At 42.5% G+C, this 25,095-nt stretch overlaps 4 protein-coding genes across 5 annotated transcripts; all 4 read left to right on the plus strand.

Annotated features, from left to right (window-relative positions):
* The first annotated feature begins 929 nt into the window (after nt 1-929).
* LOC146973445 (centrosomal protein of 55 kDa-like) lies at nt 930-5,483 on the plus strand. Of its 2 annotated transcripts, XM_085799007.1 has the most exons (10): nt 930-1,067; nt 1,969-2,130; nt 2,250-2,453; nt 3,165-3,233; nt 3,495-3,645; nt 3,913-4,039; nt 4,129-4,315; nt 4,405-4,479; nt 4,738-4,860; nt 5,185-5,483. In XM_085799007.1, exons 2-10 carry the CDS (start codon nt 1,978-1,980, stop codon nt 5,374-5,376), a joined length of 1,281 nt encoding a protein of 426 aa, XP_085655133.1. In that variant the 5' UTR covers nt 930-1,067; nt 1,969-1,977; the 3' UTR covers nt 5,377-5,483. The 2 variants fall into 2 exon arrangements, with proteins under 2 accessions (XP_085655133.1, XP_085655134.1); XM_085799008.1 differs by lacking the exon at nt 4,738-4,860.
* A 508-nt stretch (nt 5,484-5,991) lies between these two features.
* On the plus strand, nt 5,992-8,961 carry LOC146973446 (free fatty acid receptor 4-like). The gene is made up of 3 exons (XM_085799009.1): nt 5,992-7,325; nt 7,434-7,565; nt 8,581-8,961. The coding sequence occupies exons 1-3, from the start codon at nt 6,786-6,788 to the stop codon at nt 8,959-8,961; spliced, it is 1,053 nt and encodes a 350-aa protein (XP_085655135.1). The 5' UTR covers nt 5,992-6,785.
* A 1,380-nt stretch (nt 8,962-10,341) lies between these two features.
* Nucleotides 10,342-16,790, plus strand: LOC146973447 (cone cGMP-specific 3',5'-cyclic phosphodiesterase subunit alpha'-like). The gene is made up of 22 exons (XM_085800000.1): nt 10,342-10,990; nt 11,174-11,326; nt 11,832-11,921; nt 12,080-12,220; nt 12,338-12,412; nt 12,507-12,571; nt 12,673-12,739; nt 12,843-12,890; nt 12,968-13,117; nt 13,246-13,389; nt 13,472-13,537; nt 13,627-13,773; nt 13,893-14,000; nt 14,094-14,203; nt 14,286-14,373; nt 14,471-14,571; nt 14,714-14,821; nt 14,934-14,997; nt 15,101-15,175; nt 15,276-15,359; nt 15,495-15,642; nt 15,728-16,790. The coding sequence occupies exons 1-22, from the start codon at nt 10,523-10,525 to the stop codon at nt 15,766-15,768; spliced, it is 2,541 nt and encodes an 846-aa protein (XP_085656126.1). The 5' UTR covers nt 10,342-10,522; the 3' UTR covers nt 15,769-16,790.
* Nucleotides 16,791-19,436: 2,646 nt separating this feature from the next.
* On the plus strand, nt 19,437-24,973 carry LOC146973448 (leucine-rich glioma-inactivated protein 1-like). The gene is made up of 8 exons (XM_085800006.1): nt 19,437-20,303; nt 20,457-20,528; nt 21,138-21,209; nt 21,296-21,367; nt 22,111-22,182; nt 22,616-22,785; nt 22,880-23,044; nt 23,172-24,973. Exons 1-8 carry the CDS (start codon nt 20,104-20,106, stop codon nt 23,987-23,989), a joined length of 1,641 nt encoding a protein of 546 aa, XP_085656132.1. The 5' UTR covers nt 19,437-20,103; the 3' UTR covers nt 23,990-24,973.
* Nucleotides 24,974-25,095: the final 122 nt, after the last annotated feature.

The following is a 25,095-nucleotide window of genomic DNA, read 5'->3' on the forward strand; positions in this document are numbered from 1 at the left end:
TGTGGACCGACACTTGCCCATGGATCTACCGTATTATAAGAAAGATAATATAATACATGATCCATGCACTTGCCTCTGCCACCAGAGCTTTGCAGCTTGTAGTCTCGCTGGTCAGACCCTCCTCCAGAGAAGGCAGCTTGAGACCTTCTCGGCATCGTTGTTGTTGTTCAAAACCACAAATTGTGGGTTCCTCCAATCTTTCGGGACCCTCGTGTCAAAAAATTGACCATCAAAAGAACTGCTGTAAAATTATCATATATCATGTTTTTACTGCATAAATCTCCACTACTATGCTGAGTAATAGGGGGCAGTCACATTTTTTGCAAAGCCTTGCAGAAAAGTGACTGCCCCTGTAACTCCGGAGTGCAAAGGGTGACATTGACCAAATTCACTGTATCTGCACCTGGTACCCTCTACTATCACTTCAGAAAATTCTGTGAATATTTCCCTTTGCAATCCTGAGTTATAGGGGCAGTCACTTATCGGCAAGGCTTTGCCAAAAAGTGACTGCCCCCTGTTATTTGACAGCGGCTGTCTGACGTCACACAACTACCGGTATCTATTCTGCACCCGGGCCTAACCACATAGTCAACGGTAAATGCCAAAATGCATTAAAACGTTTTCTTTTTATTTGTTTTTGTGCCCTTTGTAATGTTTGTATGCCCTACGTGAAGCACTTTGAATGCAAAGTTATTTCCGGTCCGCCATGTTTTTGGTTGTGCGTCTCGAACCCTTTGAAGTTTTCAACTGGGAAAGATCCGAGTTCCGACCTGTCCTGGACGCAGCATAATAGTAGTAGTAGTAACAAAAACGGTTTATAAATATTATATTGAATATCTTTGGTAGTAACGTTAGCAAAAATACTCAACCGTCTCTGGTAGTAGAAGAGCATCTTGAGCATGGATAATAGATCCATGATCTTGAGTAGAGTACCGTATCTGCTGATTGGACAATAACATTCAGACTCGGACAGGCAACTCTTTCTCTCCGTCTCTCTTTTTGTTCCTGTGGCTCTAGGGGGGCGGCGCCCTTTCGCCCAGGAAACTTTCCAGATTTCTTTCAATAAGGTAAACCTACAATCTAAGGTGTAAACATAACTAAAGCATTACTTTTGGTATTCGTCTTTAAATCCAGTGTTGTTACTTTCAAGAAATACGTTAACTTACGTTCGCGCCTAATGTTTAGCTGGGGTCGTGAAGGCAGCACAGTCAAATCCAACAAAAATACAAAACAACATTAATTAATATGGAGTTCACGAAATAATTATTTAGCAACGATGAGAACAGTAGTGTTTAGACCACAGACTGTTCTTCACTTCAACTAAAACTATATTTAACACAGTTTTTCTTTTTGCTAACATTAACGTTAGCTAGCCTAACGTTAGCTAACTTTGGTGTCATTTTCTCTCTGCTTCAGAGATTAACGTATAAATGAACTCTTACTTTGTTGAATAACGTTAACATATTCTTACTGGCAGAGAAAATCAATCCCACGGTGTCCAAATTACTTACAGTCTTCTCCTCATTGAGCAAGTTATAGGCCTATCAGTCATTTAGCTAATGCTAGTTATTAACATTATCCTGAAGTTGGATTTCATAACTGAAGGTTGAGCTACAAACTTCTACTACTACTAACAGGATGTGTGTCTGTTTGTTTGATGAAGGTCCACCACCAGAAAATGCAAATTATAGCAGATACCTTTCAGTTAAATCTAGTAAAATATAAGAAGGCAAAAAATATGCCAAAAATACCATACAGTTCTCTGACAGAGTGGACAGAAGCTTAACATATATCACAGAAATCTCATTATAAAGTTGATTTAGATGTGGAAAAACTATTATTTGCTGAGTTTGGGTAAGTCACCAACCTTGGGCCCATTCAGAATGTTTGTGTTTAAAAAAGTATATTCTGACAAATATATTGCTTTTTGTTGTTGCTGTTTTAGTCTCTTTTAATATCTGTGAACAGGTGACAGAGATGGCATCCCCTAAATGTAAACGTTTCCTCAAGAAAAAGCACAACTCTGAGCCCGACATGATCGTCAGCAGCCTGAGGAAGGAAAATTTAGACCTGAAGAAGACCCTGGTTGAGCTGTCTCGTCAGCATTCAGAGCATTACAAGCTAGTGGAGGTAGTGAAAGACCCACTCAGTTGAAGTACTATAATGTCAGTATTATGATGTTGCCAATGAGAGCTGAGTATGCTGTAACCCATTAATGAAATCATTTTTTCCTCTGTATATGTTGGCAGAGGTTCCTCTCTCTCGAAACTGGAAGGCCGAAGAAGGATGAGAAGTCTGCTTTGCCATCAGAGCAGCTGAATAAGAAAGTAGGAAACGCAACAGCCATGAGGACAATATCTGCCACCGCCAGAGAGATTGAAGAAATCAAGAACAAGCTTGTGAGCATCTCAACTAGGTGTCAGTCTCTGGAGAACAAAGTTACAAGGAAGAAGGTACTTTAGGGCTCCTTTTTTATTATTATTATTATAAATTCATGTTATTAATTCACATACATCTTCAAAAGCAGGAGTTAAATATGTAATATCTATTGATTATGTAAATTACAATATTCAAAATAAACATGTGCCACAATTCATGATATTGCCGTATTTGTGGTAAGTAGTGTAATAAATAGCATGTTTGTTTGTTTTTCCAAGTCTAGCCTTAAGAAGGGTGTATAAATATTTCCAAAGCAAACATTGTGACTTGTAATTGTGGGAAAAGCTGAACCATTGAACCAGCGTACAATACCAAGACCAAGAAACCAGTTCAGATTAATGACATTTCACCATCATTAACTTTATCATTCACACACTGGTTGTTTTTCTGCTGTGACCCGTCAAAATGTCTTGGCTGTAAAAAAAGATTCATGCATGGTTGTGGTTGGTTGACAAAAACTCTCAAGTCTCTTATCAGTTCTCTGCCACTAGAGGGAAGCACTTGTTAATAAATGTCAGCCTTTCATTTACAGGAGAAATAATGGTCTCCATTAAAACAAACTTCCTCCCGCAGTGAAATGTGAGACACTGCTGTGATCCTAACACTTTGATGCTGTAAATTCTGTGTTTTGTCCCTCGTCTTGACCTGTCACACTGTCAAAACATGATCAGCTGTTAATTCATTGTATGAGGCTGTGCTGACAGTATTTTTCTGTTGTGTGTTAGAACGACTCCAAATTGGATGAACAGGCTTCCCCCACCAGTAAAACTGAGCTCCAGCATCACCTCAGAGATGTAAGCACTTTGTTGTTGCCATACAGCCTGAAAGGGATCTCTTCTGGTTAAGATATTTTCATTAACGTCTAATCCAACTTGTTACCTCTTAGTTTCTACTTTGTGTGTGTGTGTGCATTTGTTTGTCAGTGAGAACGTGTGTCTGTGTACAGTGCACATGTCTTGCTGAGTGTTTGTGCTTTGGAGCCATCCCCCTGGCACAGCTCGGTTTCTGTCTTTCTCTATTATATGCTTCTCATTCTTTTATTTAAATCCCCCAAGGCCTTGGAGAAGAACAAGCAGTGGCTGGAATATGACCAGCAGAGAGAGGCCTATGTGAGGGAAACTATAGCCAGAATGTTATGGCTGGAGAAGCAGCTGAACGAAGCCAATCAGGCGCTCTCAAAGCAGCACAATAAGGAGCATTCAGATGGTGAGCCAGAGGGCCAGTGGGCAGCGGGCACTCAACACTGGGGCAACAGACTGTCACAATAAGGTTTTTAAGATATCGAGATTGCCCTGGAGTAGCCCGCTAACACAGTATGTGGCTTTGTGCTGCATCTTCATAAATCACATTTTATTAATGAATGGCGCATGTGTAAAATTGTGCGTAACATCTTTTATTAGGTATGCAAATGTGTAACTCTCTTTTCTGTTCATTTCACTTTTGATGTCATTCATTGTCTAATTTCTATTTTAGAGAAGATGCAAATGCGCCAGATGCAGGAACACTATGAAAGACTCTTACAGAAAGCCAAAGATGAGCTGTACGAGCTCAGGGAGCAACTCAACGACACCCACCAGAAACTGTTAAGAACACGACACTGGTATGTCTGCTGTAAAAAAGTTACGTTTATAACAATATGGAGAAGCGTACAGTGGTAGTCAGCTACATTATAGACCATTTGATGTGTAGGTACGAGGAAAAGGCGATGGAGGTGGAGGAGCTCGAGCAGCTGAACTCTGCAAAAATGTGCAATGAAAATGCACAGGGAGGTCATCACTGGTCTGAGGAGGAAGAGCGACAGCTGAGGGATCAGTCCGAATTCCTCAAGGGGAGACTTGATGTAGAGATGCGCAAATCTGCTAACTATGAGCTACAAGTATGTGTTCTTAAGTAGGAAAAATGAAAATCTACCCTCTACAAGTGAAGAAAGCTACCCATTTAAAAATTAAACTTCTCTTTTCTCAGGCGAACCTCTTTCAGAAGTACATGTTAAATTGTCACCATGCCGACCAGGAGAAGATTGCAGACCTGGAGCGGCAGGTATGAAAGAGACACTCACTCTGTGTGAACCGTCTTAGATTTGGTATCTCATCCACCTTGCTAGAATAAATCCTTAGAATTAGCTCAAAACTGAGGGATATTTCTAATCCACTGACTGTTGATGACAGCGCAGGTTAATCACACTTAGCAGAGGTTTGACAAGGTCACACCGTTCTCTCTTTTCTATCTGAAAAATATGCCACCCACGCTCGTGCAGGATTAACGTCTTGACTGCAGTGGTAACTTTTTAAATTGTAGATCAACATTTCTTCACAAGACCTCAAGGATGAGAAGCAGGATTGTTCGTATTTAAAGAAGCAGATGGCGAGGGTTTTGAGGATGCTGCAAAAAGCCGAGGATCGTGCGACAAAACAGTCCAAGGTTTGCATTATTTGTAATTAGTTTTAAGGTTAACACTTAAACTGCATGAAGTTGTATAAAGTGCTTGTTTACACATGCTGGCTCTCCTTTTACCTTTGTTTGGATCTCCACTCACTCCTCAGAGCAACATCTGGCTCTTTTGCTGCTAAATGCTCAGATGCTATTTGTGTGATGTCTTGCAGATTATAGTCATTTGATCCTCCCTTAATATAAAACATATTTACCAGTGCAGCTTTCAGGTCTTTGGTTGCTTTTTCATCATGATTCTTAACCAGAGTCTTATAATCTATAACTGATGGTTTTTTATTTATTTTTTTGCATTAGGGAGACCAACAGGATTACCATTCGTGTGAAGCGACACCCCCACCCTCCCAGCTTTCCAGACACAATCTGACATCGTCCACTCACAGCAGCTTGCTTAATGAAAGCTACCTGGAGTGTCCCGGCTGCCACACTGAGTACCCTGCCAGTCACTACAGAGAACTGATGAACCACCTGGAAATGTGTCTCGACTGAGCTGAGTCTTGAATCTTTTTAGTTCTCTATCTTGATTGGCTTTGATCCATTACTGTTTAATCTGAAATTGCAAGTTGTCTTAATAAAGCACAGAGTTCAGCTGCTGATCCTGATTCTTGATGTGTGTGTGGGCAGCCCAGGACTTTGGTCCAAGCTGAAATATATTAAACTGGTTTATTCATAGTTCCTTAAAGATAAAAAATCGGGTTAGACTGGGATTCCAAAATTGCACATTTTACTGTCTTTGGTGGCTCTCTATACATTTCCATGTAGCATCATTACCAGGTCAAACATTACTTCAGTTTATGGCCAACCACCCAAACAGCTAAAGACATTTTGAGCAATACTTGTCAAATCATGGTGCCGTAGGTCCTTGTCCCCTCAGGTCTCACGATGTTCAAACCAGATGAATAGCTCAAAACAGCTTGTGCAAGTTAATCCCTTTTCTGTGCTATTTAAGGACACGGATTAGTATTGCTAACCAACAATATGGAGAGTCACAGGTTTGTGCAGTGACTGGAGGCTTTGAAAGGGAACATAACCCCAAGGGTTGACCTCCTAAGCTAACGGCTTTAGAAAAAAGATGATAATATGGTTTAGACACCTGAGTTTCATATGGAAACGTCTTCATGGAAAGTTAGAATATGAGCTTAGCCTGTCTGAGAAGCAGCCAAGTGGGTGTTTCTCCTGGAGCCATGCAGATTGTTATTCACACCAGACGAGGCCTGAATGCTGCCAGAGAAAGGAGGATGTTTTAGTTGTAAATAAATATTTCTAAGATAGATCAGCGCCTTATTGATGTTTTTAAACCAATCCCTGCAGTGTTTGCACATGTCGAAAAAACCTGTTGGTAGGATGGCCCCTGATCAATTACTGCATCACCTCTGAGGACATAAACCTGGTAATCTTATGCAGAGTACCGTAAATAAAAGAAGTGTTTAACTAATTAGATCTCAGCAGCTAATTTGTGATTTACACAGGTTTACTGTTGAACAGGTGCAAAGATCGAAGATTAGAACTTGGATTAACCCGCAGGGGGAATCGCCTCAATCTCAGTCCCTTTACAAACTGAAGCGTGTTTTAATTTAATCAGGAGCTGCTCCTCGAGAAAGGATGTGCAGGGTGCAGGCGTACAGTAGCTGTGTTAGAAAAAGTGCTACATTTGCTGTAGTGAAATGGCACCGAAGTAGCACAGGGGATAAGAGCACAGAACATCTTGTGATATTTGACTTCCCTTCAGGTTGCAGCTGGAGCAAACAGCATGGAAAAGGTTAGTCACCTCCCTCCATCCATCCTCCCTCCTCCTCTCCTGTATCACTTACCAGCCTCTGGTCCTTTTATTCAGTTATCTGGCGGTCACCACAGTGAATTTAGTTTATATCATAGACCTAAAAACATTTTCATCCTCTATGGATTTTGACCCTCACACTCAGTTAGTCCACTTTAGAAACTTCACGTATTTTTCCTTCTTCTCTGAATTGGACCACTCTGATCGTGTGGTCGCCGCTACAGTTGAGACCCTGGTTATCTCCACTATCTTCGTGGTGTCCGTGGCAGCGAATGTGGGAGCTGCAGCCCTGGTGACCCGGGAACGCAGACTGCTGGCCAACAAGACCGTCCTGACCCTCAACTTGTTTGTGGCTGACCTGCTGTTTGTCAGCATGATCCCTCTGATAGCGGCAGTGCGCTGGACCGTGTCCTGGAATTTGGGGTTCACGGCCTGTCACACCGTGCTGTACGTCATCTGTGTGAGTGGCTGTGTCACCATCACGACCCTGGCCACCATCAGCGTGGAGAGGGTCCAGGCGATCCTACGGCTGCAGACCGTGCCCACGCTGAACCCCAGGATGGTGACTGTCGCCATCATCTTTATCTGGGCCCTCTCTGCACTCACTGCTTTACCCCTCAGTTTGTTCTTCACTGTGATGGAAGTGGATTTTCCTGAGCAAGTACGGACAAATCTTTGGGTGAAAGCCAGGACTTGCTGCCCTGTCCCTGCTTGTGTTTTTTCAGTTTGCTGAATGTTTTGTCACTATATTCTTGTTTCCTCTCCACAGAAATGTGGACACATCTGTACTCTCAAGTGGCCTGACACAACTGGAGAGATCGTATGGAATATATCCTTTACCACCTTGTGCTTCCTTCTCCCAGGACTCATTATCGTGGTCAGTTACAGCAAAATATTACAGGTAGGATAGTTGTCAAATATGTTGTTGTTTTTTTCTTCCTTAAACAGCTAGGTACAGTGGCCTTTAGTAAATATTTCCTCAAGCAGTGGTAAATTACATATGGGTTCAGTAGTACATTGATACACATTTGGTGTCGTAGTGCTTACTTACAGCAACAGGTTGGGGTGTGTGCGATTTACTGAAAACAATCTACAGTCCCCATGACTGTGGTAACAAGAATACTTCACCCTGTAAAGTGTTTATTATAGTTTGTGGATAACAATGTGACCGAGGAACACAATGCACCACACTGGCTGCACCAGTGGGATCAATTAATTGTTAGTTTTCCTGACAATAAGAAGAATATAAAATACTGGCAGCCTAACCTTTCAAACAAAAGCTGATTTTATGAAATAGATAAAAAGGAAGCAACATTTCTGTCTATTATATTTATTACTGTAGACTGATGATTGAGATATTTGCTTCCCATTGTTGGCCTCACTTTGATTTTGCTCAAATGTACTGTACTTTTACTGCCATAACCCTTGACAATGGTTGTTCATCTAATCATATAAACATTTCCCTAGAATTTGCAATACCATGTGAGAAAAACCTGCTGTAATCATTCATTCTCTATCTCATACATACTCAGGCATCTCTTTGTTCCCCGAATATGAAGCATATCTCTTGTCATTGCGATAACAGACGTGTGTGTGCTTTGTCAATAGCTGAAGCTGAAAACGGTGTATGTGTGTGTGTGTGTGGGTTCAACACCTTGCACTATCAACTGTCAATATTGCATCGGGACATCCAGTTCTACCAATGTGTACATTAACATGATACAGACAATTGAAAATGGTCCTGACAAGCAGAACATTGATTTTTATCTCTGGAGAGACTTAATGGATGTTTGAGACACATTGAAGACAAACATTAAGGACCTCACTGCCTTGTTGGCAAATCCACATGTAGATCAATTGGTTTGCATAAACAGCTCATATAATTTTGATTTGATTTTTTTTTTTTACCTTAACAGATTGCAAAAAGTTGTAGGCGAAGGCTCCGAACTCGAGACAATCAGTCTCGAGTGGTTGAGCCTGTTGAGTACCACATCCCCCGCCAGGACATGAGGCTCTTCCGCACTCTTCTGGTCCTTGTGCTCTCTTTCTTAATCATGTGGAGTCCTATTTTCATCAACACGTTCCTCATCCTGGCCAGAAACGTCCTGGGTCACCTGTACATCTCCTCCACCATGTTCTTCTGGGTGATGACGTTCACACTGGCCAACTCGGCTCTCAATCCCATCCTCTACTCAGTCTGCCAGTTCAAGAACGGCTGGCGTAAACTCTGCTGTGGCTCTGCTGTGGTGCCCCTGCGAAAAGAGCCACACGGCAGTGGTCAAAGGGTGCATCCGTGACCGTCATGGTTCTCTCAACAGATAGTGGATTCAAGCTGACATGGAGTGCACAGCATGCCCTCCACACCGTCGATGACACTTACAAACCATCACCTACAGTAACTACCTTCACCAACCTTCATGATGAACTCATACAGACTGAAACACCTTATAGAGAGCTATCACTCTAAAGATAGCTGATTGAATAATAACCTTTAACATTTTGGGGGGCATTTTTTAGTAATTTCTTTCCAGTCAACAAAAATGGCTATTCCCTTGAATGCAATGTGGCATACAATAAATGCTGGACATCTGAAATACAGTACTCCTCGGTCAACTGATAATTATATGCCCCATTTTACAAAGTCTTATAATCCTTAAAACGAATCAAATGTTCAGGAACTAGCACCAAATAAATCAATCAATTGACTAATATGGTCACTAATATAGTCATTTGGAACTTGTGCCTCTTAATGCTACTCCCTTTGCTTGACAACAAGAGTAATTAAACCCCAAGCAGCAGTTAACAATCCCACTTAATCCTGTCAGTGGTTAAATGAGGCTGCCGTCTGACTTGAGAAAACCAAGGAAAGCCAGCCTCGTGAGATAAACACTCATTTCTCTCTGGAGGAAACAGCTGTAGACCTGAGACACTAAGACCACATTACTGCTGACTCTCAGTGCTTCTTCTGAACTGATCCCTTGCAAGTGCAGTTTCTTTTTAATCTTGTGTCATAACATAACTTCTGTGACATCTTCCTTCCTTATTTTCTCAGAAGATACAACTGTTGCAAGGTTTTTCAAATCTCTTCTTGCTCTACATAGGCTCTGTATTCTTTATGGCTCCTGTCCTCGAATCGCGTGCTGTCATACAAATCTTCTCAGACACCATAAGACCCTTAAACACAGCTTTTATTAAGTGGTCAATGTCTCTCATCGTCTTTCCCTGGTGTTATGGTTATGGTATTATCCTTATCCCCTGGAAATCATGTCATCATCCTGTCTTTCTGCCATATGTTAGCTATGTTTTAAATGAATGAATAGCATTTTAATAATATAGTATTGAATAGTGTATTTACTTTGATGACAAAGTTTGCTCAGGGTGTTTAGAGAAAAGATGAAACATGATGTCAATATGTCATCACTCAGGTTAAGGAAATCCCTCTTAAGTGATTCCAGCCTTTCTCCTTGCCCTCCTGTACATAGCAGGTCATACTGTAGGTGCCATAACTCAGCTATTACCTGTGATGGGATTGGCCCAACTAAAATGACAAGTGGCTGGATTTACAAGTTAAGAAAGCTCAGGGGCTTTATGACTTCTACGTCACAGTGTTTAGTCCCCCCTTGGATCCCCTTAGACAGTAAGCCACTCACTACCTTCTGTTACTGGGGGGAAAGTTGGAGCTTCAGCTTTGGTCCCGAGTGCATAGAGGAGGCTCGGAAATGTCTCAGTAACAGCTGCACTGCCACATCTTCTGTAGGCCACCTTCACTGCTTCGCCCTGCTCTTCTCCCATCCGGCTGTACCCACCTGAGGAGAGCATCTTCGTGCATCGACAGACGTTCATCCAAACTTGGACAAAATGGGAGACAAAGACACTGTAGAGAAGTTCCTTGACAACAACCCACAGTTTGCAAAGGAGTACTACGAAAAGAAAGTCAAGGCTGATGTGATCACTGCTGCGTTCAACAACCAGGTCCAGGTCAAGGACCCATCCTCTTACAAGGATGTCACCACCATCCAGGAGGCTGAGTTCATGTTTGAGCTGATAAAGGAGATGCAGGCCAACAACCCATGGGAGAAAACCCTGCATAAAGTTCTCCAGAGGATTGCTCTGCTGATCCAGGCTGATCGCTGCAGCTACTTCGGCTACAGGTCTCGTAATGGAGTACCTGAGCTGTCCACCATCCTCTTTGATGTGACGCACAATTCTCCATATGCGAATAACATAGTGAACCCCAACGTAGAGATTGTTTTCCCCACCGACATGGGACTTGTTGGATGGACGGCACACTCCAAGAAGCCTCAGAATGTTCCTGATGTGAAGAAGGTGAGTGGATAAAAAGATTTAATCAACGACACCTTATAATTCTGTCTTGTTAAACCCAAACTATTCTCACTGCTGTTTCGCTCACATTGATGTCAACTGACCTTAGTTGTCTTTGGCTGAAGTGTTTAAGCAGTGATGTAATAATCTTGAACAGCTCTCCTGTGTTTTTGTTGTGGTTTCCAGGACTCTCATTTCAGTGACTTTGTGGATAAACAGACCAAATACACCACAAAATGCATGGTTACTGCTCCCATCATGAGCGAAAAGGAACCCGTTGGCGTCATCATGGCACTCAACAAACAGGGCGCCGCAGAGTTCTCAAAGAGTGATCAGGAGGTGAGTGGACAGGATGTTCATCAGTAATGAGTGAGTATTTATATACTGACTGAGTGTTTGCCAGAATGACTCAGAAACACAAAATCAAACACAGGCTGCACTTGGCTGCACCAAGGAACTGAGTACACTGTGGAGGCTTCACTTGGAGTGGACAGAGACAGATCAATATGTGGATCATATCCTTAAATTGACTTTGTAAAAGAGCCAATTTTAGCCCACCAGCTTCCTGTCTCTGACCCGTATATTTAGAGGCAGGACTTTGTGCTTTGGGTCACCAGTCGTTATGAAAGCTCAACATATAATCCTGTTAGGGAGGAGAAGCTCAGACTTGTTTTGTTTTGTTTTTTTACCTATTTTCTTTCATGGTGTCTTTGGGAGACTGATTCTAAAGCTCGTCCAAGTGAAGACTTGTTAGAGAAAGTGTCTAATCTGTTGTCGTTCAGTAGTGAAAGGAAATGTGACAGTTTTCCAGAAACAAATCTGATTCTTTGCTCTTGCATTACAGCTCTTCAACAAATATGTGAACTTTGCTTCCATTGTCCTTCTCCAAGCGCACACTGCGTACATGTGGGATGTAGAGTCCAGGAGAAGCCAGGTGAAAAAACACAACAATAAAACCATTTGTCCAGTCTAGTTTTCCCAAGATTAAATTTGAAAATGAATGACTTCTTTGTTCTTTTCCAGCTGTGCCAAAAAAGAAAGAAAGTGAAAGTGACACCAAATCCTAAACACTGATTCTTTTTCTTGCCATAGGTGTTGTTGTGGTCAGCCAGCAAAGTCTTTGAGGAATTGACAGATATTGAGAGGCAGTTTCACAAAGCCCTGTACACAGTGAGGACATATATCAACTGTGAGAGATACTCTGTGGGACTCCTGGACATGACCAAAGACAAGGTGTGTAGGAGAAAGTCTAATTTACCTAGAGTTCTGTCTGCAGTTGTCTGTACTGCAGCATTTATAAGAATAAATGAAAGTACAAAGCCAAATGGTTTATGGTCTTCTCTCCCCCAGGAATTCTTTGATGAGTGGGCAATCAAACTAGGAGAACAGGAGCCATACAAGGGCCCCAAGACACCTGATGGCAGAGTGAGGCCACATGTTTGTTTTTATCGTGTTATTTTTCAAACACCAATTTGAGAACATTTTTCTAAAAACTGTCTTTAATGTTCAAAACATCCAGGAAATCAACTTCTACAAGATTATTGACTACTTGCTGGAAGACAAAGAGGAGATTAAAGTTATCCCGTACGTATCATGATGTAGTGTAGCCCTTGTGTCTATGCTGATGATGTAGTTTTATTTGTATATGTGTTCGGAAGTTAATGATTCCTCCTCTAAACTCACAGTGGTCCTCCTGCAGACCACTGGGCCTTGGTCAGCGGACTCCCATCCTATGTGGCTGAGAATGGATTTGTAAGTTTCACCTTCTTTCCTTCAGTTTCAGTGAAATGCCCCCAGTTGAATCATTGCTGTTATCTCCAAACACACGTGAAATAATTTCTTTTACATCTCCCAGATCTGCAACATGATGAACGCTGGAGGAGATGAGTACTTCAATTTTCAGGTGAGTTACAGATGAAGACTCTAATTAAATTCTTTTCACTTAAATAATCTCGATATTTTATTTGTTTATCTGGACAGAAAGAAGCAGTGGATGAGACTGGATGGAAGATTAAGAACGTCCTCTCCCTCCCTATCGTCAACAAAAAGGAAGAAATTGTCGGCGTTGCCACGTTCTTCAACAGAAATGACGGCAAACCATTCGATGAGAACGATGAACAAATTACAGAAGTACGGAAAACTTACTCTTTCTACGTACTGGGATATTTGTAGTTTCAATCTTGAGTGATATCTTGTTAGAATTGAAATTTTATTACAGGATGACACTGACAGCTGATATTATTTCTCCGTGTCACCAGGCTCTGACCCAGTTCCTGGGCTGGTCCACTCTGAATAGCGACACATACGACAAACTCAACAGGACAGAGTGGAGTAAAGATATTGCCCTTGAAATGCTCATGTACCAGGCGAGGGCCAACCCAGAGCAAGTGCAGAGTATTCTGGTAAACTGCCACCACGCTCGACTGCTATTGCCTCAGCCAGATTGAAAACAGACTAATGGACCGAGCTTGCTTTCTCCCACAGAACACTGAGGAGAAGTTGGGCTCTGCACCAGAGGACTGTGACCAGAAGGAGATGTACAAACTGCTGGTACGCACTGTGATCCGTACAGTGATGTATGCAGTGTTTTTCAGACCTCAATGCTCATAACCTTTTGTTTGCTTGTGATGCCATTGCAGAGGTCCAACATCCCTGAAGCCAAGAGTGTGGAGCTGCTCGAGTTTCGCTTCAGTGACTTCCCCCTGTCAGAGTTTGAACTCATCAAGTGTGGTATCCGCTGCTTCTTCGAGTTGGGGGTGGTGGAGAAGTTCAAAGTCCCAGCTGATGTACAGTTTAAGTTGAAGAAGTACTTTTAAGATTTTATATCAGAGGTCTGACGCAACTGGTCAGACCCTTTCACCAGATCTACTTATTTTCATTTTTTCTGGTCTCTTTTGTCATGCAGGTCCTGACACGATGGATGTACACCGTCCGCAGGGGATACCGTGACATCACCTACCACAACTGGAGGCACGGCTTCAATGTTGGACAAACCATGTTCACTCTGCTGCTAGTGAGTCAGACCCCTGCTGATATTTTCTGCTGTGTACAACATTTACGCAGTTGTTTATCATAACACAGGGTCGTCCTCTCTGCTCCCCCACAGACAGGTAAATTGAAGAAGTATTACTCTGACCTCGAGGCCTTTGCCATGGTTGCTGCTGGATTCTGCCACGATATCGACCACAGAGGAACCAACAATCTCTACCAGACAAAGTAAGATTTTTTTTATCTTGTGCTTGGGTTGAGAAATTGATGATGAGGAAGTGAAAATCCTGACTCTGGTTGACTGTTGTAGGAGTGCATCCCCACTGGCAAAACTGCACAGCTCCTCAGTTATGGAGCGGCATCATCTTCAGTTCAGTAAAACCATAATGGAGGATGAGGTGAGTCCCTATGTAATATGTTAACCTTTTTTGTGCATTCAAGTTGGGATTTGAAAATCTGTCTAATGTCTAACTCTAACGCTGCTGCCGTTCACAGAACCTGAACATCTTCCAAAACCTCCAGAAGCGTCAGTTTGAAACAGTGCAGCATCTGTTTGAAGTTTGCATTATCGCCACTGATCTTGCACTCTATTTCAAGTAAGGGATGCCAGGACTTTTGGACCATCAAACTGCTTGATATAGCAACTGAGTGCCCCACATTCAGCATTATCAGACTTTTAATACTTGTTAATGATGATAAAGAACAAATAAAAAATCCAGTGTCTTTCTCATCTTTTAGGAAGAGAACAATGTTTCAAGCGATTGTGGGGTCAGTGGAGGTGATGGAGGAAGAGAAAGACAGGATCAACTACATCTCCAACAACCCAACCAGGAAGGAGATTATCATGTATGCCAATTATGTGAAATGTCCAATGTCAACACATCTGTCGTGTAACCATTTCTGTCTTTCCTTTGATTTGTGTCGGTGCTTCATTTCTAAACACCTGTGTTACCTGTAGGGCAATGATGATGACAGCTTGTGACCTGTCTGCCATTACAAAGCCATGGGAGGTGCAGAGCAAGGTGTGTTCCCTTCTTCACACTTATAGCACGATTAGAAAGTATCATTCACACATTATCATTGTTATTTTTGATAATATATTCATTTATTTTTGTCACATCCCAGGTTGCTCTGATGGTGGCAGCTGAATTCTGGGAGCAGGGCGACCTCGAAAGGACAGTTCTTGACCAGCAGCCAATTGTAAGATCTTTGAAATATATTTTTTGTCAATTGTCACACTGTATGAATTTGTCATGTTGTTGTAATACTACAAATAATCATCTCTTTCTTTGTCACTCAGCCCATGATGGACAGAAATCATGCTGAAGAACTTCCCAAGATGCAGTGTGGTTTCATTGACTTTGTCTGCTCCTTTGTGTACAAGGTACATAGACAAAGAAACATATTTGGGTGTATATAGATGCAAAGGTGTTTTGTACATAGATATACAGTACTGTATCTATTCACAATTACTCACACAACCCCCTTATCTGTGTGTTTGTGTGTGGGATGTTTGCAGGAGTTTTCTCGCTTCCACAAAGAGATCCAACCCATGTTCGACGGGTTGAATATCAACAGGGGAGAGTGGAGAGCTCTAGCAGATGTCTACGAGGCCAAGATGAAGGCCATCGAAGACGAGAAGAAGAGGCTGGAAGGAGGAGGAGAAGGTGAGCACTGGTGTTTGAAATGTGTTTCTCTGTGTTTGTATGGTCACCACTGTCTCACTGACTTTCTCATTTGTTCCCTTTGCAGCTCCAGAGGGGGGGAAGTCAAAGACATGTGTTATCTGCTAGACCCCCCAGAGTATTAATGGATGGTTGCCTGCATGTGTGCTTGTACAGAGTGTGTGAATGTGCATGAGCATGTGTACACAAATAAGGGAAAACTGTGCAAAAATGTCAAAAGTATTATTTTTATATACAATAAAGTGTAGTTCTGCTGTCCTCTGACACAGATAACTATTTTAATCAGCACAATTCAGTGCATACAGTTTGTATGTGAAACTATATAAACAGTAATTTACCTTTTTCTTGTTTATACTAAAAGCATATCTGAAAATTTATTGTGAATATTTAAACTGATTATCTAGGAGACCTTCTCTGGCTGAGGACCTTTTGTGAATAGGAATGATAGGCTCCAAATACGATGCAGTATGAACTCTTGTATCTGAATATATTCAGAATATAAACGCTACAATTAATGTGTATGAATGCATGTAAATTTTGTAGAGAGTTATTAGTTGCCTCTTGTTTTTTTTTTGTTTTTTTATTTCAAGCAGTACTTTCACAATTTCAAGCATATGTCCCTGGCAAAGGGTGAGAGATGTAAGAAGATTTGACTGAATTGGATTTGGTTATAAGCCAGCTGGAGCCCGAGGCTTTCCTTTTTTTAAGTCCTATGCTTACATAAAGAAAAAATACTGCTGCCCTGCTAACACGTCACCACATCCAGAGAATATGTGGCACTGACAAACACTGAGCACACAGAGTCACAATCAAAATATACAGGAGCAAAGGCTCTGTTTAACTGTGAAACCGCGTATTTATCATGTGAATATGTAGTGATGTCTTCATTAAATGTCACACAGATTTCTCTGCACAGAGCTCTTGATGCAGGGAGCATGTTGCAGGATGATATTGGATTTATTGTATGTTTGTTTTTCCTGATGTAAGAGTTTGTTTGCAACAAATACCGGCAACACAACCTTTAAGAAATCTAAATGTCAGGCCAGTATAGCTGTGAATATGTAACCATTAAATATGCTATAGCATCATGTATAAAATATGGAAAAATGTCAATAAAGTTTATTTTCAAAGCATGTGCACCTGGATTATTGAGTAGAAAGAGTTAACTGATGGTAACCTGAAGCCTTATTGATTCGATGACCACCCCGTGGTATGTGTGTTTATGATGTTCACTCCTGAGATCAGCTGAGGGGGTTTAAGACTGACCAAGCATCACCTCTTAATCATCTGCTAACAAGCTTATAAGAGACCTGTGGCACTCATTTGGAGCTAGTTTCTGTGTGTGTATAGAAGTGTGTATCAAGGTGTGTACAGTATAGCCTTCATACATTTACTTAAAAATACACAGAACTGATGAAGAACATATATCAAATGAATTCCTCCTCACTTGATGCATTTTACTGCATTTCCCATGGGGTTTATTGACAGAAATATGCCCACATAGCCATGACCTTTGACCTTCAACTGCTTGGCATGTTGTTTGACCTCAGGAGGGATGGCTAACAGATGTTGTGGTGCGTCATATGAGAATATCCCAGGAAAATCCCACTCAGGCAAAGGTATCAGTGCTTCTGCTGCACCTTTACAAATCTCTTTAGAACTGTGAATAGAAAAGTGTTTTGTTTTTTTTTCCATCTGTGATTTAGATATAAAATATGCAACCTCTCAAATCAATGAGTGTAATAACAAACTTTTTATTTTCTTTAATTATCTTTAATATACCCATACTTGGAATTAACTTAAATTTCTCAGTATTTCTCTATTATTGCAACATTTATGTCTATTTAAAAAAACTATGTGTTGGTAAGCAGTGATCCCTTTGATGCAATTGGGTCAGGCAAGTGATTTGAAGGTGGCGTGCAAACTGCATAGCTCATACAAGAAGCAGAGAAAATATCAGTTACAGAAGCCCGGCAGTCGCATTATAGTTAGTAAGCCAGCTTTGTGGACTGACAGGACTCCTTAAGTCAAATGAGGAGGTCTAGAGGTCAAACAGCAAAACAAATGTGTGTTGGCGGTACCTTCTGTCATAATTATAAAGATAATGGCTTTGTTTTTGTGCAAATATAGTATAAATATTACTTTGTATTTAAAACTGTATTATTGATTAACATAATAATAACAACAAATCTAAATCTAAAGAGAAATAATGAAGAGAACAAAAGTAAGATACAAGATAATGTTGACATGATTTTGTATTATGATTGTTATTATTTTCTTGTTTTGTTTCTTTTTAAGTAATTCAAGTCATTTTAAAGGGCTGAGAGCTCGTCAGTCAATCTGGCTGTGACATGATTCAACCTCAGCTCTACGTTTCCCTCTAGTGGGGAGGTCAGAATCCATGTGGGAAGACTGTGTGACAATCTGCAGTGTATGAAAAACAGTTTTTTACCGGATATCCATCGATTTCATAAAGCTAAAAATGTCTCCTTAGCTGCATAAGTGTTGCACATTAACATATACGTATAAACAGACTGCTATTGATGACATCAGATCCTGGAAAGTCTTTAAAAGTCAAGTAACGTCAGACACGGGCACATCAATGGCTGTGGTGGAATGGTTGCTGGACAGTGTGTTTTCTATTCTGTTGATGAATGATGGCATTTATGAAGCACTCACACTACCCATCATCTTGAAGAACAACAATAACATCCAGTGTTCTCCAGTTAGTCCAAGAGCAAAAAAGAGAGACTTGATTTGTTACTTTCCGTCCTTTCCAACGTCACCATGTCTACATTTCCACTCGGCATGTTCCCTCTCTCTGAGTTAAGCCGACTCCTTCAGATGGTCTCGCTCACTGCTAATGGCTTTATTCTTCCATCCCTCCCTCTGAGACAGTGCAGCGGCATACCACAAAACAGCCCCCAGACCACGACCCTGCTCCTCCGAATGCTCTGCTTTCATTTTTTTTTACAAGCAGAATTGTGTTATGGTTGTAAACAGACGCTGGATATCAAATGGTGTAATCACATCAGAGACAGAGATAGAGGGCCAGGGGAGCATATATTTATTCAAAGACCTTTTAAAAGCCCCCCTGCTGCACATGTGTCTTCCCAGAAGGGACTGACGCATGCAGGCCTGCCAGGCACAGCCGGTAAACATATTAATCTTACAACTCTGGAGGGATCAGAGAAATTAGTCTGTGAAGAAGAATACCTTATAGGGCTCCAAGTGGATCCTCAAGTCTGGCCCTGAAAAATACAGTCCCCCAATAAAACTGTGAGGGTAGTGTTTTAAAGCAATAAAGCTTAAAAACAGAGAAGTAGGGTTTTTGTTTTCCTGTTGTGGCTTTGGGAGGTGAAACAGACATGATGTCATGCAGAAAAACAGGATGGAGCCTGTATTAACCTGGCCTTTGTTTGTGAGGGGTAATGGGGGGAGGGGACCGACTGGGGTTCATTTGCAGAGCAGATGTCAGGGTGACAGGAGGGCTTCCCCACACCCCTCCATCACACATTTTGCATCCAACAGTCGCCATGGAAACGGCGTGCAAAACCAGGAAATAGCCTAAGCCCCACCAAAAATGTGCCAAACCATGAAAAACAGAAAACAAGACATAAAATGGCACTGACTGCGTAGCAATGTTACGCAACGGCAGTCTACTGGGACACTGATTATAATATTGCAGCAATTATTTTTTATCATGACAATAAATTACCCTCGGGTTTCCCACCCCGCTTCTTCCCGCATAGAAAGCCCGTACGCGCCTGCGCCACAGGCAGCAATCCGCTGGCTCATGTCAGGGCTTCGTTTTCTCCAGCTGATTCACCAAAAAAAAAAAAAAAAAAAAATTACACAATTCCCGTTGCCTATTGGACGGAATCCTCCTCCAAGACTTCTAGAGGGAGAGAGTTGTGGCGTTTGCTGAAATCACAGGCCCCATAGGCGTGGTTTTGGATGGAGATGCTCCGTCTGCTCCCGCTGGGATCCCCACCTGCCTTCACACCGCGTTTGTCACAGCGCCAGTTGGCATTTTCCTGAGCCCGAGCCACCACCATCACCACCACCGTGCGCATTTGATTAGGTTTTTATTTTTATTTTTTGGGGGGGTTTGTGGAGACACAGGGTGGATGATTTGTCTGGGTGGTGTGGTGTAAGAAAGCGCAGCGCTGTGGACGTAGGCAACTGTGCGCCCGGTTTAGTCACTTCTTCCATATCGGCGGCGGCGGCGGTGGAGGAGACGGTGCTGGCGCACGGCACTTTGCTGTAGATAAACAAGAGCGGACAGCGCCGTCGCTTGGCCTCCAGGCAGCAGCAGCAGCAGCAGCAGCAGCAGAGGCAGCACCAGCACCAGTGGTGCAAAACAGGGGGTCCACAGCGGAGACCCTGGTGCATGTGTAGGGCTTTTCGAGGCGCAGGTCGTGCCCGCAGCGGTTCTCAAGGATGGAAAATACACGCAAGACGCCCAGAAGATCGCCCCTGCTCGGGCTGCTGCTGGTGGCGTCTGTTTTAGTACTCTTAGTGGACAGCAGGAAACCCAAGCAGCCTCGGTGCCCCTCTTCATGTACATGTACCAAAGATAACGCGCTGTGCGAGAGCGCAGGACTGATTCCCCGCAGCTTCCCACCCGATGTCACATCACTGTAAGTCTCATTTCTCCTTGTTTTTCCACTACAGAGATTTGTACAAAACACCCTCGGTTGTCCACGCTGGTAACAAGAATCAGAGTGGGATAAGTGTTTTTAAAGCTGAACATTGTGTCTGTCTTTCTGTGTGTCGTGTTTTCTCTTCCACAGATCGTTCGTCAAGTCTGAATTTACTGAAATCCCGAAGGAGAGCTTCATCCACACTCCTGCCCTGCATCTCCTGTGAGAAATCTCCCCAGAGCTTTTTGTTCTTCAGTCTTTGTTGCATGATGTCAGTCCCCAGTGAGGTGATCAACGCCATGTTTAATGTTCAAGACACCCCTCCACCCCCTTTCTCTCTCCTCTGATGCTCCCACATTATAATAGGATAGATGTTGCAGTAGCTATCCCAAGAGTGTGGAGCTTCATCAGCAAAGGACTAATGTGATATCCATGCAGGTCTTTTCATGCCATGGCAGTTGTGTCTCTGCTGGGCTTTGATTAATCCTGGTATTAGACTGTAATTGTGCAAACTGTGACTCAGACCTGGTGTCAGAATGAGATGTATCTGTGGGGAATCCCTCCTGTAAAAGAGGGAATCCCCTTCACTCTGGTCTCACTGGGTTGAGTATTGACTGACTGGCTGTGTCCTTCACAACAAACATGTAAGGCTGCAGGAAGCCTAATGGAGCATTGATCCTTGTCTTTGACGTATTTGGGTTACCCTAAAGAACAAAGGAGAGGGGTTTCCATCAAAGCGTACAGCTGCTAATGTGAGACAACAGCTTCTTATTATCCAATTTGTGACTATGAATGGTAAAATATTCACCACGGATCTCTCCCTCTGCGCAGGCTCTTCACAGCCAACAACTTTGAGTCTATAAACGAAGACGCTTTCCTCGGTCTTCCTCATCTGGAGTATCTGTAAGTAGAGATTGCAAAATGTTACCCTGGAAGCTGAGACACTGCCTGCTTCCTGGTGCACTGACTGCACTCGACGCCTCTTTCAGGTTCATCGAAAACAACCAAATCACGTCAATATCGCCACAAGCTTTCCGCGGACTGAAAACCTTAGTGCATCTGTGAGTATGACAGTGTGTAACCTCCTGTGCAAAGATTAGAGAAGGCTTAATCAGCAATATAGTGCATGTAATATGATGTAAAATGTGAGAGAGTGAGAGAAAAAGAAGTTGCTGTTATTTGTTTCAGTGCAAAGATGCAGGTGCATGAATGCATTGTACCAGTGAGATGCTGACAAAGTTTATTGCACAACATTTATTGCAACATAGACGTTTCTCCAAAGACCGTGCAGCTGGTAATGTGTTTATGAAGCGAATCCTGTCACTTTTGCTTTTTAGCAGCTGAAGGCCTGCTTCATACACATTTGGCTATAAACTTACTATATAGTACTTCTTAAGAGTATGTTAAAATTTCCCATCTCAAATACAAATGCAACCCTCTCAACAGTGGAGTCTACTTGTCCCCCTGCTCTTCTTGAAGCAGGAAAAGTCATAAAATGGCTGAGGAGGCGGCTCTAAAAATAGCTTGATGTTTCCTCAAACTCACAATAAGCAATGTTCCTGCCATCAGTCTCGTCTCCTGGGTGGCAGTATGTGCCCAGGCTCTTTAACAGATATTCAATAAACTCCACGAGAAGGAAACGCTGCAAATCCCACTTCCACATTTCCATTTTGTAATGCACTGGATGTTCCTCTCATACAAGAACACAGACGCAGCAGAATATCTGTATCTGGTAAGAGCAATGAAGGGGGAAGTAATAATCAGTGCATCTGAATAGCTTCTGTTTTACCTCTTTGTCGTGCAGGAGTCTGGCCTACAATAATCTGGTGACTCTTCCAAAAGATTTGTTCAAGGGTCTTGAGGCGTTGACGAAAGTGTAAGTATGAATTTTAATCCTGCTTTATCTGGAAAACGAAGAGAGGAGATAATCACGCTGTAGGCAGAACGCCTGCTATCATGGACAATGAGTTTTCTGCACAGGCTTCTAAATATAGACTACAGTATCATTATTTCACTTCAGTCAAGGCTTGAAAAATGTGTGGGCAGCTGGTGCGTTTAACACCATTAAAATTGCATGCTGCAGCGAGGGAGGGAGATAGTTTGCAATCTATCACCAACGGAGGATGTTCAGTTCTCTTTTACAGTCTCTCTTGATATTAATGCGAGCACAAGATGATGAAGCCAGTGATCGTGCCACTGCCTACCCGGCTGCAGCTTTAGAGAATCAGCTGCATTCTCAAAGCTGAGAGCAAATTCTGTCGGCAGTTGAGGGTTTTTGAGGTTAGTTTTGTGTTTTTTTGTCTCTCCAGAGACCTGCGGGGGAACCAGTTCACCTGTGACTGTAAGCTCAAGTGGTTGGTGGAGTGGATCTACAGCACCAATGCCACGGTGGATCAGATCTACTGCAAAGGTCCGGCCTCCCAGCTGGACAATAAGATCAACGACCTGGTGCCGCAGTCCTTCGACTGCATCACCACAGGTGGAGCGCAGACAGTTGTTTTTTTTATACAGTAATCCAAAATCCCAAGAGTTTTTTACTGTTATTATAAAGTGTGTTTTGCTTTTTCTCACAGAGTTTGCTTCCTACCAGTCCCTGAAGTTTGAGTCCATATCGGTGGAGGCGTTCTCCTTTGGGAATGATCAGTATGTGGTGTTTGCTCAGCCCTTCATTGGGAAATGCAGCTTCCTCGAGTGGGATCATGTGGAGATGGTCTTCAGAAACTTTGACGACATTGACAGTAAGTAAATGTCAGGAATGCTGTAATGCGAGGAGGGGGTGAGATTGAAAAGGGAACCACTAGATGGAGACAAGTACTAAGAGAAAGTGAAGCAGTGTTGTGTTAATCCTTTCTTTCTCCTCACCAGGCACGTCCACAGTGATTTGCAAACCTCTGGTCATTGACAACCAGCTCTTTATCATCGTGGCTCAGCTGTTCGGTGGCTCACACATCTATAAGCGTGACACCTCGGCCAATAAATTCATTAAGCTTCAAGGCATCGACATCCTCAAAATCCGCAAACCAAACGATGTGGAGACTTTCCGCATCGATGGAGAGTCTTTCTTCGTCATCGCCGACAGCTCCAAGGCCGGATCCACCACCATCTACAAGTGGAACGGAAACGGCTTCTACTCCCACCAGTCGCTCCATCCGTGGTACCGGGACACGGACGTGGAGTACATGGAGATCTCCTCCAAACCCCACCTGATCCTGTCCAGCAGCTCCCAGAGGCCGGTCATCTACCAGTGGAACAAAAGCACCAAGCTGTTCGACAGACGCACCGACATTCCAGAGATGGAGGACGTCTACGCCGTGAAGCACTTCCAGGTCAAGTCCGACCTCTACATCTGCCTGACGCGCTTCATCGGCGACTCCAAGGTGATGCGTTGGGACGGGGCCCTCTTCAGAGAGTTGCAGACCATGCCCTCCCGTGGCTCCGTGGTGTTCCAGCCCTTCACCGTGGGCAACTGGCAGTACGCCATCCTGGGCAGCGATTACTCTTTCACCCAGGTGTACCGCTGGGATGCCAAGAAGGGCGAGTTTGTCCATTTCCAGGAGCTGAACATCCAGGCGCCCAGAGCCTTCTCTCCAGTCTCCATAGACAACCGGCAGTTCCTGCTTGCCTCCAGTTTCAAAGGGAAAACTCAAATCTATGAGCACCGGGTCATTGATCTGAGCAATTAAGTGATTGGTTCTTTTCTTTTTTTTTGTTTTGTTTTTTTGACCGATTGATAGGTTATCGGTAACTCTAGTGGTCTTTGTGTTTCAGGAAGGATACACTGCAACCCTGAAAGTGATCATCAGTTGATCCTAACTTGAGAAAAGCAGGCATTAACTCTGACTCATTTTTCAAAATCTTCCATTGAAGTCAGTGCATGGTTAATGTAAAGATGAATGCATCTATCCCATATTTGGCTGAGTTCAATGCACGGATCTCAAGTTAGGATTAAAACCCAAGGTGAAGAAGTTGTCAGGACATTAATGCATGACCAGGGCCTCAGTCAGTCCGTCACATCCAAACAAATGCAGCATCCATGGCCATTAATCCATATAAAGCTAGCACTGACCAGTAGGTTTTTTTTTGTTTTTACCATTCATGTGACTCAACAAAGTTTATACATTTGTAACCTCATATTTATCTACTGAGAATAATAACAAAATGGTACTTTTTAACCTATTAACGTGTTTAACTGAACAAATCTGCCAAAACGAGATGTTTACATTTTTCTGTCTTTCCACTTGTCTGCTAAAAAAGATTTGTAAATGAAGCTTTTGTAAGTTTAAGAGGGACCATGTCAGTTATGATACATATTTGTTAAGGAGACAGATTTCAAATTACGTTTTTAATTTGAAAAATATCAATGGAAATGTTGTGTGGGACTCTTCCTATATATCCTTGCAACTTACATTTTTATCATTAACTGTTTGTATAATGTTTTAAGTATCGAAAAAGTTCAAGTTTTTCATAAGAAGTACGGAAACATTTTGGGCACACTTGGAACTATTTTCAAACATTTTAAGGAACTGAGATGAAAAACTGAGGATATTGTTCATAATGCTTTACCTTTGATTAACATGTATGCAAAATACATCAACTGTGTCATGATTAGGATTGAGTTTTTGACTAATATCATCCTGTTTAGAGTCAATAAAGGTTTACATCATTAACTGTTCTCCTCTGAGCTCCCTGCTGGCAACGCGTAGTATGACATGCCTTCGGTGCAAAACAACACAACACACTTCACGACACATCTACTTCACCACCGGAGGGAAGTTGTCGTCTCAGAGTT

The sequence above is a fragment of the Trachurus japonicus genome, chromosome 15, assembly GCF_045865225.1.
Source record: "Trachurus japonicus isolate A0001 chromosome 15, Traja_1.0".
NCBI lineage: Eukaryota > Metazoa > Chordata > Actinopteri > Carangiformes > Carangidae > Trachurus > Trachurus japonicus.